The 19,293-nt window shown below is 35.7% G+C and overlaps 1 protein-coding gene across 1 annotated transcript in view; it reads left to right on the forward strand.

Moving 5' to 3' along the window:
* Positions 1-19,293, forward strand: part of wwtr1 (WW domain containing transcription regulator 1) — a 109,514-nt gene that overhangs the window by 74,150 nt on the left and 16,071 nt on the right. Inside the window, exons 3-4 of the mRNA XM_028794556.2 lie at positions 14,653-14,879; positions 18,415-18,548. Of these exons, the coding sequence (XP_028650389.1) occupies positions 14,653-14,879; positions 18,415-18,548 (361 nt within the window). The remainder of the gene's footprint in view (positions 1-14,652; positions 14,880-18,414; positions 18,549-19,293) is intronic.

Genomic DNA, 19,293 nt, shown 5'->3' on the forward strand with positions numbered 1-19,293 from the left:
TGTTTTTCACAATATTTATTTCCTTTTTTGGAAGGCAGACTATGGCTGGCGCCTGCACAGACTTGTCTTGCACAGCTGATTCTTAAGCATATCAGACAAGAGCCCCATCTGCGTGTACTAGGTCCTGTTTAATACGCCTGATAACGCAATAGTTTTAAATGCATCTTCATCTTGTCTACAGTTTTGCTATATACTGTTTTCAGTGGGTTAGCAGCAAGAGATTTTTAGCAGTGAAATGACTTAGGGAAAATCTGAACCCTGAAATGATGGGAAAATTTTTATTTGGTTTCTGCATTAAAAGGATCAGTGTAATGCAAATGTGTTATAATATTTTATGAAGACTACTGCTGTAACCCAGTTAGCCTCTTAAGTATGCCTTGCAGTCTGAATTAACTAAAAACTGGATGAAACTTAGTTTTTTGTTGCTAAACAAGCTAAGACTTGATATGACTAATGTATACTGCTGCAGTTAAGGTACTTATCTTGCCTTCAGTTGTAAAGTACAAAAACCCTAATGAAACAATGCCCTGTAGCAGTTTTTTTCTTTGTAGTAAATTAGAACCAAATGTGTGATATTGTTGGATGCTTTGTGATGAAATGGAAAAAGGTACTGTCTTCGGGTCTTGCCAAAAAGCCTACAAAGCTTTATGTTGCTCTAGTTGGACTCTTAATGTTGTAAGTGTATGCTAATATGAGGGATGTTCAAAAAGTTTCCGTACTTTTAAATTTTCATTGGAAACAGCGAAGGCAGGAGTAGTAGTAATTGGGCATTAAAAAGTTGGGAAGACCCTGGGAAAATTGCATCGCAAACATAAGTGACTATGTAGAAAAGTGACATTAGTTGTTTTTGAAATTCTTAATAAACAGAGTTAAAAAAAAGTACAAAAACTTTTTGAATGTACTTCGTATATCTGCCAGTTTCTAGTCATTGTGAAACATACAACTCTCTTCATGCCTAGTTCATAAAATGGAAAGATGAGGTGGAAATATTACTGGACCCGACCAATACTTCCTTTGATTTTTTTTTTTATTAGGAAAAAGATTTCAAACTAAAGACATTTTCAGAGTGGCTGGGGAATGGAGAAACAAGTGATCTTTACCAGATCATTTCAAATTAGGCCCTCTTCTTTTTTCCACTGTAAAAGGCCCCTTTAAAATTAAATTGAATTCAGAACCTTGCCAGTGTGTTTTCATTTAGAATGTGTTCCTTGTTAACAGAAATAACCGTTTTTGTTCTCTCAGAAAACTAAATGATCAAATTAAAAAATCCCACACCTTGCTTTGATTAACAAAATTAACCTGCCTTAGTCTTTTAGCCACCGATGGCCCCTTGATGGCTTCAGCTAATTGTTCTGCACTCTGGAACAATGGGGTCAGTGTTCATTATGTCAAGGTAAATTAGTGTTAGTGATGTTGTTGGGAGATGAACTTTGAATTAAGAAGATACAGAATTACTTTTCTTGCAGTTACAATTAATTTTTATTTGTTTGCTTCACTGTGTGTTCCATTGACAACTTTTGAAAGTAAATTTTCTTAATTGCTACTGTGGTGAATATTTTGAAACCCACTTCACCCATTGCAGGGTCACTGGCATGCAGAGACTATCCTGGTAGGCAGCACTGGGTGCTTGGCAGAAGCCTGTCCTGGATAGAACAACAGTCCATTGCACAGCTCACTCACCTACATCTTCACACTTGCCCAGTTTAGAATCAGTTTAGAATCACCATTTTGGATGAGAGAAAAACTTGAGTACCTTGAGGAAAAATCCACACAAATAAGAGAAAATGTTTAAACTCCTCAGAAAAGTATTCAAATACAAGAAGACAGATCTGTAATACAACAGCACTAAACACTGTACCTCATTTCTTCCCCATTTTCTGTGAAATATGTATTGATTTTTTGTATTACTTGTCTGTTGCCTTGCCATTTTAGTTCATAACGTCAAATTTTCTGGTTGACAGCATTCAGAATTGCTAATGTAAGAGATGTAATTTCTCTCTGTTTATGTCGCCAAAATGTTTAAGATGCACTTTAAATTACCTCACTGGTCTGAAGATGTAAGTAAACAGAACAAATCAGTTTATTTATCTATTACAGGATCATGGGAAGTCAAAGCCTTGTCTGATAACACTAGACACAAGGCAGGAACCAACCCTGGACAGAATTCCAGACAATCATCGTGAGCACAGCCTCAATTTAGAGGCACCATTTAAACTAACGTACATATTATTAGAATGTGATAGTAAAGAAAATTAGATTGTGTTTTTCCGACATGTGCTCAGAAATTACTTAGTATGCCTAAATCAGGTATTTTAGGGTGCAGGACTTGAAATTCAAAAAGTAATTTTAATTTTAACAGAAGGAAAGTGGTTAATGTTACGTGTTAATATTTTACAATATAATCAATATATCTTTCTTTTTAAGTATGCATTGAAAAAACAATTTTAAAAGTAAAGCAAAAAGGTAACAGAAATATTTGATCACTGAGTTGTGTACTCTGAAGATGAACACTGGTAATAAATTCCTAGCTTCTTTGGCAATTTACTGAACTTTTCTATCCTTAATTCACAGCAAAATATATGCCCTATAATTAGATCTACCAAGTAAACTACTTTGGAGCACAAAATTCCAAGTGCACAAATCTGTGCCAAACCTAAATGCAGTGTAATCATTTTGCATCTTCTATTTTTTTCTGATCATAATAATTTCCTGAACACATTATACTTCTGTTTATAATGAACAAAATCAAAGCATGTTTATTTAAGGTGTGAGGTTCAACTAATAGCAAGAATTGGATGGAACAAAAATGTTCAGCCACTAAATCCCACAGAGCTGACTTTAAGAAACAGACAATTAAATGTTAGCAGACCACATGCATCTGTAAAGATAGAAACATTTCCCACACTTGCAGGTTCCAATTAATCCATTTGGAGTAAGCATTCGTAGTCTTAAGGTTATTCAGGTCATTTATTTCGGAGATTTCTTAGTGTTCAAGGGAAATAAGCACAGAAAGTGATCAGTTCCACTGTGATATGGGGAGAAGCCAAATATCAATGAGTTTAACATATGATTATTACTGATCCCAAGAGTCTGAATTTGAAAATGAAGAAAATAGATACAACAGATTACTCAAGAGTTCACATTTTAAGACAGTTTAACATTGGCAGTAAAAATTAATCTTTGAGAGCATTTAGAGAATGAAGCAACGTGAAAAGGGCTGTAATAAGTCATATAATACAAGTATTAGATCACAACTCAGAAAAGGACTACTCATCCATGAGTGTATGCAACTATCAGAAGTAATCTGGCCTTGAATAGGACATCAATACCAGTGGTTTCAAGTAAGGTATGAAACAGTAACTACTTTGAACATGTTGCCTTTTTTTGTACAGTAACACAACATTCTGTACGTTGGTTTGTGACAAGTCAACCACAAATCACAGTGACTAGATCATTTTAGTATAATAATGAATATGTGGTCTGATCCCATCCCAAGGTTTGTTTTCTTTTTTATGAGCATTATTAAATGGTTTACGAACAAGTCTTATCATATACTGCTTTAATAGTTGGAATTACAGCACTTTCAATTTGGATTTTTTAGCTATTTTTATGTTGTTACCAGCTTGAAACCGTGTACTATTGTAAAATAAACAAAAATATGTTTAATGAATGTCTCTAGGTTAGGGTGTTTCCTAATGAAAATCAGATTCCTTTTGTACTTAGTGAATTTTTATTAAAGATGAGATAATCCATCGTGGAGAACTTGTATTCTTTTCAACGTTTAATGCAGCTGTCTCAGTGGATCAGGGAATGGAATCAGTTACATAAAAGAGCACCTGATCAGGTTTCCAATCAGTAAAGAAAATAGGAACATGAGGGAAAATAATAATGTCTCGAGAAACCATTTCGCATTTTATTGAAAGTTATCTAAGGCACAATGCCCTTTAGTACCCTCACTAACACAGAACTATTCAAAAGAGCTCTGAGCTTTTGCTTACAGTTCTTCTGATGTTCCTGCTTGAACAGGACAATTGCCTGAAGGCTGGGAACAAGCAGTGACATCTCAGGGAGAAATATACTTCATTGACCACAAAACTCAAAGCACGTCCTGGCTCGACCCACGGTTGGACGCACATCTCAGTAAGTACCTTAGCAGATCATGTCCTGCACTGACAAACATATGTGGCTTTGTAGCTCACTTATGTAACCCCAACAGTTACTCAGCTGAATAGGTGTGTTCTCTTATAACCCAAGAGTTGTCTATGTATAGTTTACTTTTAAAATAATACTTCAAATGAAAATAATACTAATTATGAGGGTGTTCTGAGAATTGCTTTATTAGTATTTTAAACTGTTCAGTAAGGAGGATTCAATTTTTTCTAATGTAAAGCCTCCTTTGAATGTAATAGCCTTATACTGCTTTGATCTACCACACAGAAACTGTTGACTTGAACAAAAGTGTACAGAAGTCATACACAAGTTGAATGTTTTTCCTTCAACCTGATTCTTAAATCAAATACAATCAATTCACTGATGAAAGACTGATGATTGAGGAAGGTCTAATAACCTGTAGGCAGAAGAATGCACCATGTATTCTCATAGTTTTGCTTTAATTATTAACTGAAAACTGTTTGAACTTTCATTCACCTGTCAAGTCAAAATACTCACTGGGCTATAACATCCTGTTTTTATGGGGTCAGTTAATCACTCTGTTTCTGCTTTTTCATGGTTTATACGTCTTTTAGAGTGGTAGTCAAAATGGTATATATTTTGGACTAAAATCTATAAAATTCTCAATTCCAAAGAGTATTGTGTAAATTATAAGTTGATGCTAACTTATGACATTATCTTAAGAACTTTATGCCTTCTCCCTTTTTATTTGGTGTACTGACACTGATTTCCTCTAGTATGATGATTTCACCAAAACCTGTCTCATTACATTTATTTTAATGGGTCAGTTTACATTTAGAACTACTTTTTAAAATGTGATAAATGGTTATGCTGTTCAATACCTCATGAAAATCAGAATCAACATGGCCTTTTCGAAAGGTTCTGTGTTTCCTGGACATAATTTACTTTTGATAGTTGATCAGCCAGGGAGCAAAGCAACAGCCCCAAGACCCCAGTATTTAAGGAACCTAATGTATTGTTTAATGTTTGTTCATTTTGATATTGAATTACTGTGTAATGTGTGAGAATAGTCAATGCTTTTCCATTTTAATTGTTGCCTAAGTTCAGGTTCAGTGTGCATATTTGTTTTTTGAACAGTCTTTCAATTAAGCAGCTGAAGTTCTACTACTTTTCTCTTGCTTTTTCTGTTGCCCAGGATGATGAGTTTTGTTTTAGAGCATTATTTGCAGTTATTTACCGTAGAAAATGTTCATAAATGTTCATCTTTATAAAAGTGGTTTGATGACATGGTGGCTTATAATGCTTACTTTAAGTTCCAAGGACATGGGTTTGACTTCTGGAACTGGTCAGTGTCTCAAGTTCCAGTTTATTGTCATGTATGCATAGTACAGTGTAATTCCTGCTTTCTTGTATGACATGCAACACATTGCCACTCTCTGAGGCCATGATCACCAAGTATCTATCTATCTATCTATCTATCTATCTATCTATCTATCTATCTATCTATCTATCTATCTATCTATCTATCTATCTATCTATCTATCTATCTATCTATCTATCTATCTATCTATCTATCTATCTATCTATTTCTAGTCAGAGGTAGACCTTATCATGAAACCTCTGGAATGTTCCTTTCTCAAATGTGAGAAGTTAAAACGTAACCTAAAGTATCACAAATATTTGGCAATTATTGTAATAATTTATAATAACACATGATCATCTAAATTACTCTTAACAGCTAAACATTAAATCAATTTCTATCTTTGTATTCTTAGTAACACAATGATTTGATTACTTAACTTTATTTAACATTTTCATGTTCTGTCCATATCATACCTTGTATTTCTCCAGGAATTGGCCTGGTGTGTTTGTACATTCTCTGTCATTAAGTGTCTCTCTGTCGGCAGTTGGTTCCTTATTTGTTCCTGATGCTGCAGGAAAGGTCTGCACCCCAATAAAAGAAAAAAACAAGTTCAAAAAAGGATGGAGGAATGATGGACAGATAGATAAATGTGATTTAGGTTACTATGCATCAATCTAAAGTGACATGGTGTTACGGAACACTGGAATGTGTAGTAGTAGTCTGTCAGTGTATTTCACAGTGTTGTGTTTCTAACTGGAGCAAGACCATTCAATTTGCAGTAGTTTTCATCCCTCCCCCATCATCTACTTACTAAATTTCAGTTTCCAAGTTATTTCATATATATTTAAGCATCTTGTCTTCTCTTATTATTAAATTTGTCTCCACTTACAGAAACACTTTTAATTCCTGAGAAGATTTGCATGACTAATTTTAAGAGTCCCCAAGATTATCCTCTTGTCTATTTTTAGCTGACTCTATCTCTATGTTAACTGCACTTTGTAGTGCCATGATTTATATATTAATCATTTAAGTCAATTTATGTTTTACACAATCTGTTTAACTTTAGATATTGTGTAGATATTGTCATTTATTATTTTCTGTTGATCAGTATAGCACTCTGAGCAAGCACTCAATGAAGAATACTCTAAAAAAACAAATTTAACTGAACAGAAATTTCCTGGAGTTTCTGCATTGTTTTGCTTGCTGGATTTTCCATTTGTCATACATCTGTCATGCTGTTATCCTTTAGCCCCTCTGTACAATAAGTAGCAAGCTGTAGGTATTCTGCTGTCCTTCACTGTTTCCTACTGAAATTAAGGTCTTTGCAGACATACAGTAAGTTGATTCCTCAATGTGTAGCTAGTTGTGGGGTCCCTTACTGAACAGTGCAGTTTTTACTGCAGTCTCCTGGGAGAGCAGAATTTATGTATAAAAACAAAACTGCTTGAATAGACATGAAGAACTCTGTCTGTTTTGAAATATGCATGTTTTGAAAAGTACAGATTTTTGCAAATTATCATCAAAACTAAAGAAGCCTTTGTAAGTTTTATTGTAAACATTTTTTAAACTAAATTTCTCATGTAACATTACAGGTAAATAACTACTAATCATGTTTTACTGTGTAACATTTTCTTTCGGTTTAATAACATATTTTGCTGGTTTTGGAACAGTCTATGAATCAGTCTGTGTAAGTCGTGACTAAGCTCTGTATTATTGCAGCATGGCCCTCAAATGTTAAGAGAATGAAAATGAACAATATGCTAAAGCTTTTCCTCCTAAATCAGATGATCACTGTGAAGATTAGTGTTTGGTTGTTTTGGCCTGTTCTTAAGCAGAAACACTGAATTGCTTGCAGTGTGCAAGTCTTAATTTCTTACAGATTGTCTGTCTCCAACCCCCTGTCCTACCTCCTCTTTAGAAAGCAGCATGCTTTTTGGTTTTGGATAGCTGATGCAGTTTCTGGGAAATAAATGAAACAAGAAGCTCTTTGTTGGCAAAGCTTGAGTGCCTCCTCCTTTCTTTACAAGATGTCGTGACTAAGTCAGAAAAGTACTACTGGCAGGCCTTTTTCCCCACCATCTTTAGACATATGGTTTTCATCAGCATACTGCGTGACACCTAGTGCTAGCCGGTGGTGATGAATTAAGTTGCAAGATGCCCAGTAACTGAAACTAAAGTCTTCCACAGCTGTTCCACTAGACTTTTGACACTGAAATAATATCTCATACTATTTGAACAGCACATCTGTCAGACACAGTTTACACCTGTGTATTCTAATAGTTACATATTATATAACTTGATTGTTTTATCTGTAGTTTTTTACCTAGCATAGTTGCTTTTATCCTAACTTTTAAATGCTGCATTGTTTTCAGTTTTCACCCAGTAAACATAGCTCCTTCTGTTAAATGCATTCTCATGCATGTGTTTGTGCTTTGGTGCTTATGTTGCTAGGCATACAGCTTATATATTTTCCACCTATGAATATTATAATAAAAAGGGAAACAGAAATCTTTCTGTTAACATGCAGATCTGTAATTTTTTTAATATTTTGTTGGGGACGAGGGTAAGGAGGGGCTAATACATCAAACTTTCAAGTTAACTGTCGAATTAGGGGGTGACTAAAGGAAATTACAGTACAGATCAGTTTGCATCTGATATTTCAAAAGTGTCTTATTGGCCCAGATTTCTGTACAGTAATCTATAAATAAAGTTATGTCCTAATAGCTTTTTACAGTACAGCCATTTGTTTTTTTGAGTAAAAAAGTCCTAATACATATTAACATGAACAATATAGTTAACACAGAAAAGTATTAGGGGTCAGATTTTAGAATCATGGTTGTTCCCCAAGCTAGATATTCAGACTTCCAGTTCATTAATACAGATTAAGGTAAGATCCTGGTTCAAGGATATCAAGAAAACATTGAAAAAAAATGTTATAGACATCCAAAATGAATATTCTGGATGGTGACAGTGCCTACTGTAGATGTTTAAAGATAGGAAATTTTAAATCACTATAATGAATTGGTGAAACTGGCTAAATCTAATCTCAAAAGTATAAAATTTTTCTACATTTTCCTTGTAAATTAAAAAAGTGCCCATTTGACTCCACCAAGGGTCCTGTTCATAATTTTCTTATACAGGATATTAAAGCACAGCTCAGAATATCAAAATTGGGAGCCCAAGAATTGCAGCTTCACTGTTTGCTGATGATGTTTTCTTCTTGGCCTCATCAGGCTCTTGGGCAACCCAAGAACAAAATCTGTGATGTGGTTGGAATAAGTACCTCCAAATCTGAAGTCATGGTCCTCTCCCAGAAAAGAGTAGTTTGTTCTCTTCAGGTAAGGGGCTGAGCAGCTGTCACATGTGGAGTTAGTTCAAGGAGCTCTTGGTCTTCTTGATAAGAGAGAGTAAAGTTGATTGTGAGAATCACCAATGATAATCGGTACAGCAGCAGTTTGTTTTACTGGACCATCATGGAGAAGCAGGAGCTATGTTATAGAACAAATCTTTCACCTTACTAGTCAGTCTACATCTTCCCTTTCATCATGAGCTCTAGGTTGACCAATAGAATAACAAGGACAAGGAGTGCAAGGACAAGCAGACAAAATTAGCTTCCTGGACAATGTTGCTGTTGTCACTCTCTGGGCACATTTGGTAAGGTGAACAGCTCAGAAATAACCTTGGAGTAGAAACACTTATTCTCTGGGTAAAGTAGAGGTGGTTTGGGCATATAGTCAGAATGCCAGTTTGACACCATTCAAGAAAAGTGTACAAATGATTGCCTACTAAGAGCAGACCTAAGTTGGCCCCATGATACACTGGAGTGGAGGAATTACATCTGTCAGGTGGCCTGGGATCAACTGTAAATTCTCAGGATGATGTGAAATACATTGCTGAGGACAGGGTGGCCTGGTTGACTCAGTTCAGCGATGTGCTTTCGCAACTTTCATCAAGATAATAGAGCGATAATAATGGTTAAAAAAAATAATATATTGAGGAACATTCACAAAATATATTTTTAAAGATGTATAATTTTAAATAAATCATTTATAGAGTAAATTATTATGAATGTTCAGACCTGTGGTTTATTTTCATTAGTAAAAATACAATTCCAATGTGTTAACGTCATGTTGATGTTAATATTTTGTATAAATAACAGCTTTCAACCAATTCTTATTCCAGTTTAATAGTTATGTTTTTGCATTTCTAAGTTTTTAGTACTAGGGTGTTGTACCGTGTTAGCCATTATGAATGTAGTGAGAAGTCAAGCAAGATGACACCTTTTATTGGCTAACTGAAAAGATTACAATATGCAAGCTTTCGAGGCAACTCAGGCCCCTTCTTCTTGATTACATCTTGCCTGAAGAAGGGACCTGAGTTGCCTCGAAAGCTTGCATATTATAATCTTTTTAGTTGGCCAATAAAAGGTGTCATTTTGCTTGACTTTTCACTAAGATGTTTTCAAATTAATTAAAAAAAATGAGAAACAAACAAAAACTAGGATAAGTTCAAGTCCATTCAAATTAGAGAAATCATTGATAGAATAATTGACATTAATCTATTGATGTGTCTGGTAAGTGCAGAATTTTGAAACTCATCAAGAAACATGGCTACATATTTGTAGCTACAGATATAGCTGTGTTTCTTGAAGAGTTCCAACATAGAAGCAATCCAGCATTGAATATGAAATGCATGCAAAAAAACTCTCTGTATCTTCATTTTAAAAATTGCAGTGAAATTCAAAACAAAAGCGATTCACCTAAAATTAAGAGAAAAATTGATAATACACACAAAAAGTAAATTCTTATCTATGTTTCTGTTTCTGGCTTAGTCACATTATTGATTTATATATCTGCAAGACTTACGTCTGTACATGTGTTAATTTATATGGTCCAAAAAACTATGCCTTTCCATTTTTCCATTTGTAAGAAAAACATTCTAATTTAGCTAAAAATCCAGGTTTCTGTCTATCCGAGATCATTCAGTTGTTACATCAGAAATACAGCACAGTATTAATAATGTTCCATTAACATGTTAGCTTACAGTGGATAAAACCAAATCTTCCATTATCTCTGCAGTGATGTAAAACTTAAATTGTATTCTAGCTAAGCAAATATTTATGTGAATTTAACATTTTAGGATTATCTCTTACAGGTCCAGTCAGTGACATATTTTTAAATGTGTCTGGTGATGGGAAACAGTAGTGTGATATATTGATTATAGCTTCAGTGTGGGCAGTAGCGATCCATCACCCATCTGCCCATGAGAAGCAACTGGGCATAGTAATTATGCTTTTACTCTCCTTCAACAACAGAGATCTAAGCTCTAAGATAATGAGCTGAATCAAGTCTTGTGTCGGACGTATGACAAGTTCAGGCTTGTCTGTTAACGTCAGAAGGTGGAGTAAGAGATGTTGGTGGTAGCTGAATCAAAGTGAAGCAGGCATCTTCTGCAGTTCATACTGGAGACAGGGTCCACCTACATTTCCTACAGTTCTTTTACTTAGACCTTCTGTTTCTCCATAATGGTTTTGCATTAAAAAACAAAGGTATAACTTATTTAGAAATGTTTATTTACAGCAATATTGTAAAAATTATTATATGAATACTTGCATCTCTTTTGGAATGTGCTGTTGGCTTTCTGCCAAGCTTTTCTGTTTTATTTTGGTGCACACATTCTCATGTAATTTGATTAAGGGGATTTTAAAATGTACAGTATGTATACAATAATGTGAAATTCTGTACTTTGCATAGCATGTTTTGACACTGTCAATGAAGAGTACTATTACTCCTGCATGTACAAATTGAGTGCCCAGTGAAAAGACTAGTACTCCACCACAATCCACACTAATGAAATCTCTTCAGTTTGTTATGCATGCTCTGTCTGTGTTTTCTGCTCAACATTAGTGGTGAAAAAATACAATTAGCTTTCTTAGAAAGGGAGTGATTTAGTACAACTCTTACACCATCCTAATATAGATCTTTTGTAACATCCGCTTAATGTAATAGTAAAACTATGACTTTGATTTTGATATTCAGAACCTTCTTTTAACTTAAGTTCAACTTCATTTTCCACATAACTGCCTCAGCAGGTTTAGTAAACCCCAAGTAGCACTGGAACAGACATCATTCTGTGGACAGACTAAACTTACAAAATATCAAAAATGTCTTTCTGTTCAGTAATTTAGCTAGTTGCAAAGCTATCTTTATACATTCTCCACAGTTCCCATGTCATATGTCTTAACTGATAATCCATCGTGTGGTACATTCCTTTGGAATATCCAGGCTAAGTATTGCTGTATGCAATCCTCACATTCAGTATTCATTGATTCTTTAAAGAAATCAGTCGGGTTTGTCCAAGAATAATTATTAGTGAGAAAAATGCTATGAATTAATTCATTTACTGTATCTTGCCACAAAGATTTTCTCATGTGATGCTCACTTATAATGTGTGTTTTATGTGTACTTTTATGCAGTAGTTTTTGTTTAGAGCTATACATGAAAATAATATTAATTTATGTTCTGTTTAAAACAAGAGAAATTAATTTAAACAGTTATATCACACCTTTGGATACATTCATTATCAAGCATTTGTCCATGTTTTTCTCTCTTTTTACTATTAGATCTTCTTGCCTTCATTTCTTACCACATGATCATCTCCTTATTTTTGTTTACTGTTTACTGTATTATTGGCTTACTACTGTTTTTCCCATTCTCAGTGTGTCTCCTTGCCATTAATATAAACTCTTTCCTTTTAATGATGGTACCAGCTATTCGCTCCCTTTCAAGCAAAACCAAGTTCTCAGTGATCATGAACAGTGGTAAAGCATAACTGAAGGTTATTTACGGGCAGCGGCCAGCCTCTTTAAGACTATTATCCTGAAAGCATGTCTTTTAATGGTTTAGTTAAGATGTAGGTTTCATATCCAGCCCATATGAATTCAGGGGAAATAATCAAACATTACATAGAAAGTTGTCTAATTCAGAATGGACCCAGGTTTTAACTCTTAAATGCCGTAGTAGTGCTAGCTGTAACCCTGAGCCTCCAAAGGCTTGATATGCCTAAAGTGCTACTCCTCGTTACTATGCTAGTATTTTGTTATTCTTATGCTTACTTTAAATTACTGTTGTGATAAACCCCGGCCGTCAGCGAGCCCCTAACCCCAACACGATCACCAAAACACAGTCCTTTATCAAAAATAAACAAAGGTTTTATTTCAATACCTCCAAAATTATCACCATAACGCACAAAACACTGATCTTTTTCTCTCACCACTGCACTGCCCTCCTCCAGTCAAGAGTTGCCTCTCTACCACCCAGCTCCGACTCGCCTGAGTAAGGGAGTGCGGTCCCTTTTATTACAGACCCGGGAGTACTTCCGGTGCCAGGGTGATTGCCCAATGGAAGTACTTCCGGGTCACACGGAAGTCCATTGTTTGAGCAGGTTGCTTGTTTCCCTGGAACGCCCTCTTGCGGCACCCTGTAACCCCAGCAGGGCTGCCCTGTCAGACTACATTTCCTGACATGTCCTGCTGGCTTCCCACTGGGAGGGGATATCTGGGACTGCTGCCATCTAGCGTGCTGGGGGAATAACAGTTCCTTAGTGATCTCTCTGCTTCTATAGGGGCTGTTGGTCCATTTTTTCCTTCAGGGTCTGCTTCCTTTCCTGGCCAGGATGTCTGTCCAGCCCATTTGGCAGCTACACTGTTCAGTTAACAATGCAAAACACATGTCTGAAGTTTGTGATTAAGATAAAACAAGTGTTACGCTGTTTGGTATATTTGTTTTTTTCCACATCTTACATATTCTTTTCTTTCCTGATGGAAGAGTAAAAGAACATTTGAAGCAAAAGGGTCTCACTAGGGGGTAGGTGCAGAACCAAGCTGTTTGGAGAAGGTTGATCAAGCACCTTCACCTCACATAGAAGTGGGAAAAGAAGAAGAAGATTTGCACAGCCTTTTTCATTAGTTTGCACATAAGCTTTAGGAATGGTTTTACTAATCATAGCTGATATGTTATTTGAGCAGGAGAATGTTAAATTATTAATAGACCTAACAGGGATGTTCTTTTTATATGTGTATGTGTATGCAGTCTCTTGTGAGGACACCTAACTTTTAAGTCAGGATTCTTCAACCAGAAAAGAACCAAGATATTCTATCTCATCTGAGAGCTCAAATTTATTTATGAAAGAAAACTGAACAAAAAAGTATTTAACTTAAACATGCTGTATCTGTACTCCACCAGCCTTTCTGTTGCTTTACAAATTTTGCTTCCATTTCTTGAAGCTGTATGTGAAAGGAAACTTGTCTGTTTTGCTCATCACTGTCTAATATATTTTTGTGATGTTATATTTTACATAACTTATATTGTGAGATTTGGAATGCAGAAGAGGGACAGCTCTGTCAAAGGTCCATGCTGGTCACAGGAGGTAGACATGAATTTCATTGCACTTTTTACATGTGAAAATAAATCTGGAATGAACTGATGACACTACAGTTTTTATCAAAGCAAAACAATACATTTATGAAAAACCCAAAAGAATGAAGCATAATTTTTTTAGTGCATGTTGTTGTTCAGAATGTGGCAGGAAAAAAAGGACAGGACAGCGTTACTAACTTTTTTCTATTTCTGTTGGTAGATATTTATTCAAGTCCATTTTATGCTGAGGCAGCTATACTTTTAGGTTTTGATATACAGTGTTGTGTTTTGTAGCAATGTTAAATCAACTTTGAATCATCTTTATAGTATTATTTTGTACAGCTGCTTTCTAATAATATGGAATCACCAACCAAAAACACTGCAGCTATTTACCATGGCTCAACTAATTTCATAGCTTGCATTCCACCACATAAATATAATACACTATTTACACTTGTGTAATGCATTGTTTTTTTATATGTTTGCATTTTGTTTACATGCATCTCTAAACATGCACAACCTAGTTTTCTTGTTTTTAAAGACCATTTGAAGTTATTCATTTTCAGGATTCTCTAAATGGTACAGGTTAGGAGTGAAGTATTGAAGTGCTTTGAAAACAAAAACTTCCAAACATCCAACAGGCACTTAAGAGAAGGAAATATATCTCCAACTTAAGTTAATTCTGTGTGTTTATATTACATGAATTGACAATTTATCGTATTTGCTTTTGTCCTGTGTCAGTGATGACCCATCACCATCAGCAGCAACAGCAGCAGCAGCAGCATCTTGTAGGTACATCTGGTCCAGTTTCACAGCAGAACCTTACATCTCCAAATACGCAGGCAGGAATGATGAACCTTTCCAGTGCACTGACAGCTCAACAGCAGCACCACCAAAAGTTGAGGCTTCAGAGAATTCAGATTGAACGAGAACGCATCAGAATGCGTCAGGAGGAACTTTTGAGACAGGTAACTTTTAAGTCTTTATTTATTTAACTCTAACTCACTTCCATTCTTTCTCAACCAAATCTGTTTCTCTTAACCTAATTCTTCTTGTAGATAATGTGAGTAACTAAATAAAGAATCAGCCTGGAAAAATTCTATTTTACTGGTAAAACTTTTTTATTTTCAAGCCCTGATCTAATGTTGCTCCGTTTTTTTTTTTTCTTTGCTCACTAATTAGTACCTATCATTCTAAAATGTTATCACGACAAAGTAAGGTTATTCATTTTCTGAACAACTTATTGCAGTATAAGGGTATGGGGGTGGGGGCAGAACCTATCATCTCAGCATTGGATGAAAAGCAAGACACAATCCTGAATTGTCACCTGTACCTTACACAGTGTGTTTACTCACATATGCCAGTTTAGGGTTGCCAATCAAACTAATCCACATCTCTTTGGGATATGGGACTACATAAAGATAACCCATCCAGCACCAAGAAGAACATGTGTACTCCATACAACTGAGCTAGAATTCAACAACAAAGACTCTAGTCAGTATGTTGCCTGGTTAATTAAAGAGATTCTTAAGAGTTGTGAAGAGATTTGTGCAGTTTTCCTTTTATTAATTTTCAGCTTTCTGTTAAGCACTGTATCCACAATGTATAGTGAACATTAACACAGAGAGTAGGAATGCCCTTGGATACTCCCTGGAATCCCCCACTACTTTACAACAGCTGCATGCTGACTGTGTTAATATTCATAATAGCAGCTGTTGCGACAAAGATACACACCCTACCACGATGAACGGAATGACTTTCATGTAGTTTATTTCTATTTAAATGATTGTTTTTGTGATTTAAAAACAATAGCTCCGTGATTTTCATATATAACGCAAATAAATATGATTAAACTAGTAAAAAAAAAGTTTTACAATAAATTATTTGCTTTTTATCAAACAAAACACCAAAATCGTTTTGTATGTGTGATGAAAATAAGCATGCTTTTCCCCATTGACATTTGGAATTTATTTTAGAGCTGGTTTCTGGCTACTTACCAACAGCTACTGCGTTTTTGTTGGGGAGGATCTATATCTGAAGGTCACAGATGCTGGGCACTGCACTTGGCTTGTCTTGCTTGCTGTGGTATGTCTTTTTTGACAGAATGGAAAGAATTTTTCTTTCCAATACTTGCACACAGTAAGGATAAAGGTTTTCAAACAGCCATCGGTTTTTGAAATGTTTTCTAAAAGCTGGAAATGAAAAGAAATGAAAAACAGCTACAGTTTTTATTGCAATTGGGGAAGGAAATAATCTTATGTATTTTATAAAATTCTGTTTCCAGTTTCTGGAATTTCTAAAACCACCAAATTTTGGAACGGTGCATTAACTGCTTCCCTGTTCTTCATTTTGAAAGACCATACTTCAGATGTGTGCTGTTGTTTTCACAGTAAAATTATAATTTAAAAGTGATACATCTCAGATTATTAAAGTTAAATTAAATTAGTTGCACACATCATGTGCAACATTAAGTACAATTATACCTTATGTGGAGGCTGGCCCGGACACAGACAGGCAGACATCGTTGGTTCAAACCCACACACATTTATTTAAAATATATTACTACTTACAAGGTGCACACACAACCCCAATACTTCCCCAAAGTCCAGGCCTCTATACCCAATGATGCCTCTCTCTTCAGGCTGCTTCCTTTCCTCTCCTCCCAAGCTCCATCCTTCTCTGCTCCCGACTCAGGCCAATGAATGGAGGGAGGTGGCCCCTTTTATAATCACCCGGACGTGCTCCATTTGCCTCCCGATTAACCTTCGCCAGCACTCCCCAATGTGGCGGAAGTACTGGCAGCACACCCGGAAGCACTCCGGGTGTCCCTGGTCGTCTTCCCCCCAGCACTTCCAGGTGGGGTGGAAGTGCTGAGGACCAGGACTCTCCAGGCATCGGGGCACCCCCTGGCGGTGACCACGGGCCCCTATAGGGTTGAGCTTCCAAGCTCAGTTCCCGTGGTCCCCAAAGCCACCAGGGTGGTCGCCCCCTCATGGTCTGGAGGAGGCGTAATCCCTCCTCCAGTCCTTCCAGGCATCACGGCTGGGTGCCACCCCCAGCCGCTTGCCACACTTACTATTCCTTACTACTCTGAATCAGAGTTTAGAGTTTATACTTTCTCCCTTTTGATAAAATTGTATTTAAGGGTTCAAACTGCTAACAAAAAGATAAAAACATATATATTTTAGCCAGCTTGTTATAAGACAAGTATGTTAGCCCTAGGAATATATTTTTTTACTGCGCTAAGACCATGTACTTGCAAATGAGTCTTTCACTTTGTTGAGTTCTTTTTCACTATTGTAGACAGGAAACCTCTCTATAGGAAGCTGAAGTATAAAAATATAGCTTCACTTCATATAGACCAAGTTAGTATTTATTGCAATTTCATCTTGAAAGCCAAATAAAAGACTTAAATTTGGCATAATGTTTATGCCATAAAGCCACAAGTCACAGCAAGTAACACATCATCTTGTCCTTTTTAAGTTAAATATATTTGCTTGAGCACCATTATAATGTTTCTTTATCATTATTTCTTTTATATAAAACACTGAGCAGTAGTATCCTTTATGAACACAGCCTCTCATCAGAAACGGTGAGAGTTCCAAGCATGGTTTATTACCACCTTCACTTCTCACAATGTCAACATACTCTATGTACCCATTTATGCAGTGTTGAAAGCAGAACAGAAGCAGTTTTGTAGGCATCCTCTTAGTCTCTAGTTGCCTATGTTTAGTGAAGTTAAAGTATGATTACCTTCTGCTGAATGTGCATATTAGGGTTGTGAGCATCATAAAAAGAAATTCGGATACCTGTCAGGGTCTTTAGCTGTACTGTTTGTGCATGAAGTGATATACAGTTCACAATCCACAAGGGTCTGCTCACTGTGAACTCATTAAGGATTTGGTTTTGTGTAATGGTTGTTTGGCTCAGGCCCATTTTCATCAGCTTGTTTTTATAAGCAATATTGTTTCAGTTGAGCATCTGATAAAATTACATAATTTTCTACAGTATGTGAAGTTTTAGAATTCCATTCCTAGTCTGTCTGCCTTATTACAAAAAAGGCACATACCTATTCATACATTGTATGGAACTCCTTCTTTAGTATAGGAATGCAGTGAGTAGGAACCTATGCCAGAAGCATCAGCCTTGAGAAACCAACCCAGGATGGAACAACAGTCAATCATGAGGCACACTCGCACTTATTTATATTGGAGTTTATATATGCCAGTCATCTTGGGAGCTTTTTCTTTTTTGCTGTGAGATGAAACTGAAAAACCAAAATAAAATCTATATGAATATGGGATTGAACAATGGCCCAAGCTCTTGAAGACAGTTAACACCTACATTTACACCATCATAGTTTCCATGTGAAACATTAAAATCTTCACATCTTATAAATATATTTTCAAATCTTAGAATGTAAGATGAGGTTATTAACTTGATCCACTTCGAGGGGATAAAGTGTATTTCGTGGTGTTACTGATTAATATAATTTATTTTCAGGAGGCGGCTCTCTGCAGACAGCTTCCAATAGAAACAGAAAATCTCAGTGCAGTAGCAACAGCTTCTAATCCACCACAAATGACGCAGGATCTTAGGACTATCCCTAACAATGGATCAGACCCTTTTCTTAACAGGCAAGTATTTATATTTGAAGCCTTTTGCAATTTGAATATGTTGTACATTAAGACAGTTTATTAGGGCAGTAGTATGTAATATGCGAAGGTGTTGTACTTTCATTGAGTACGTTGTTCATAAGATAAAGAATGCTAATGTTATCTCAAGAAGGTGTGCATTTTTGTAATGTGTTTTAACAGCTTTAGAAGCTAGTATTATATTCCTGTATTCATCTCAATTAAAGTCCTTTTTCATTTATCTAACTCATTTTTGTAGGTTAAATCACAGGACAAACATTTTTTAAAAAATCATAGAACAACAAAAGTAATCTAGTTGTTAGATTATAATCGATGAAGGTATACTTAGACTAAAATATCTTTTGCAAATTGGTACAATGGACATCTAATCAAAAAACATACACTTGCTCAAAATTCTTTAAGTTCATAAGAACACAAATGCAAAATGAACGAAAACTGTTCAAACCGCACAGGTTTTCCTATTCTAAATTTGCTGCACAAGTTACTATGAGGCTCACCAGCATTCACAAGAAGAACAAAGGAATGGTGAAATGAAGTAATCATGTTCTCTCTAAACTGGATAAAAGTAATGGCCAAGTGTAATATTCATTTACAATTCTTCAGTATTAATTCTTTACCACTTAAGAGTTTTCTTTTTATGGAATTAAAAAAGGCTGTGATTCATGCAGCACTTTAGAAACTTTCCTTTTTGTTTTTCAATTTGATGGCTACACAGATTTAGCTTCAT

The sequence above is a fragment of the Erpetoichthys calabaricus genome, chromosome 2, assembly GCF_900747795.2.
Source record: "Erpetoichthys calabaricus chromosome 2, fErpCal1.3, whole genome shotgun sequence".
In the NCBI taxonomy this organism is placed as follows: domain Eukaryota; kingdom Metazoa; phylum Chordata; class Cladistia; order Polypteriformes; family Polypteridae; genus Erpetoichthys; species Erpetoichthys calabaricus.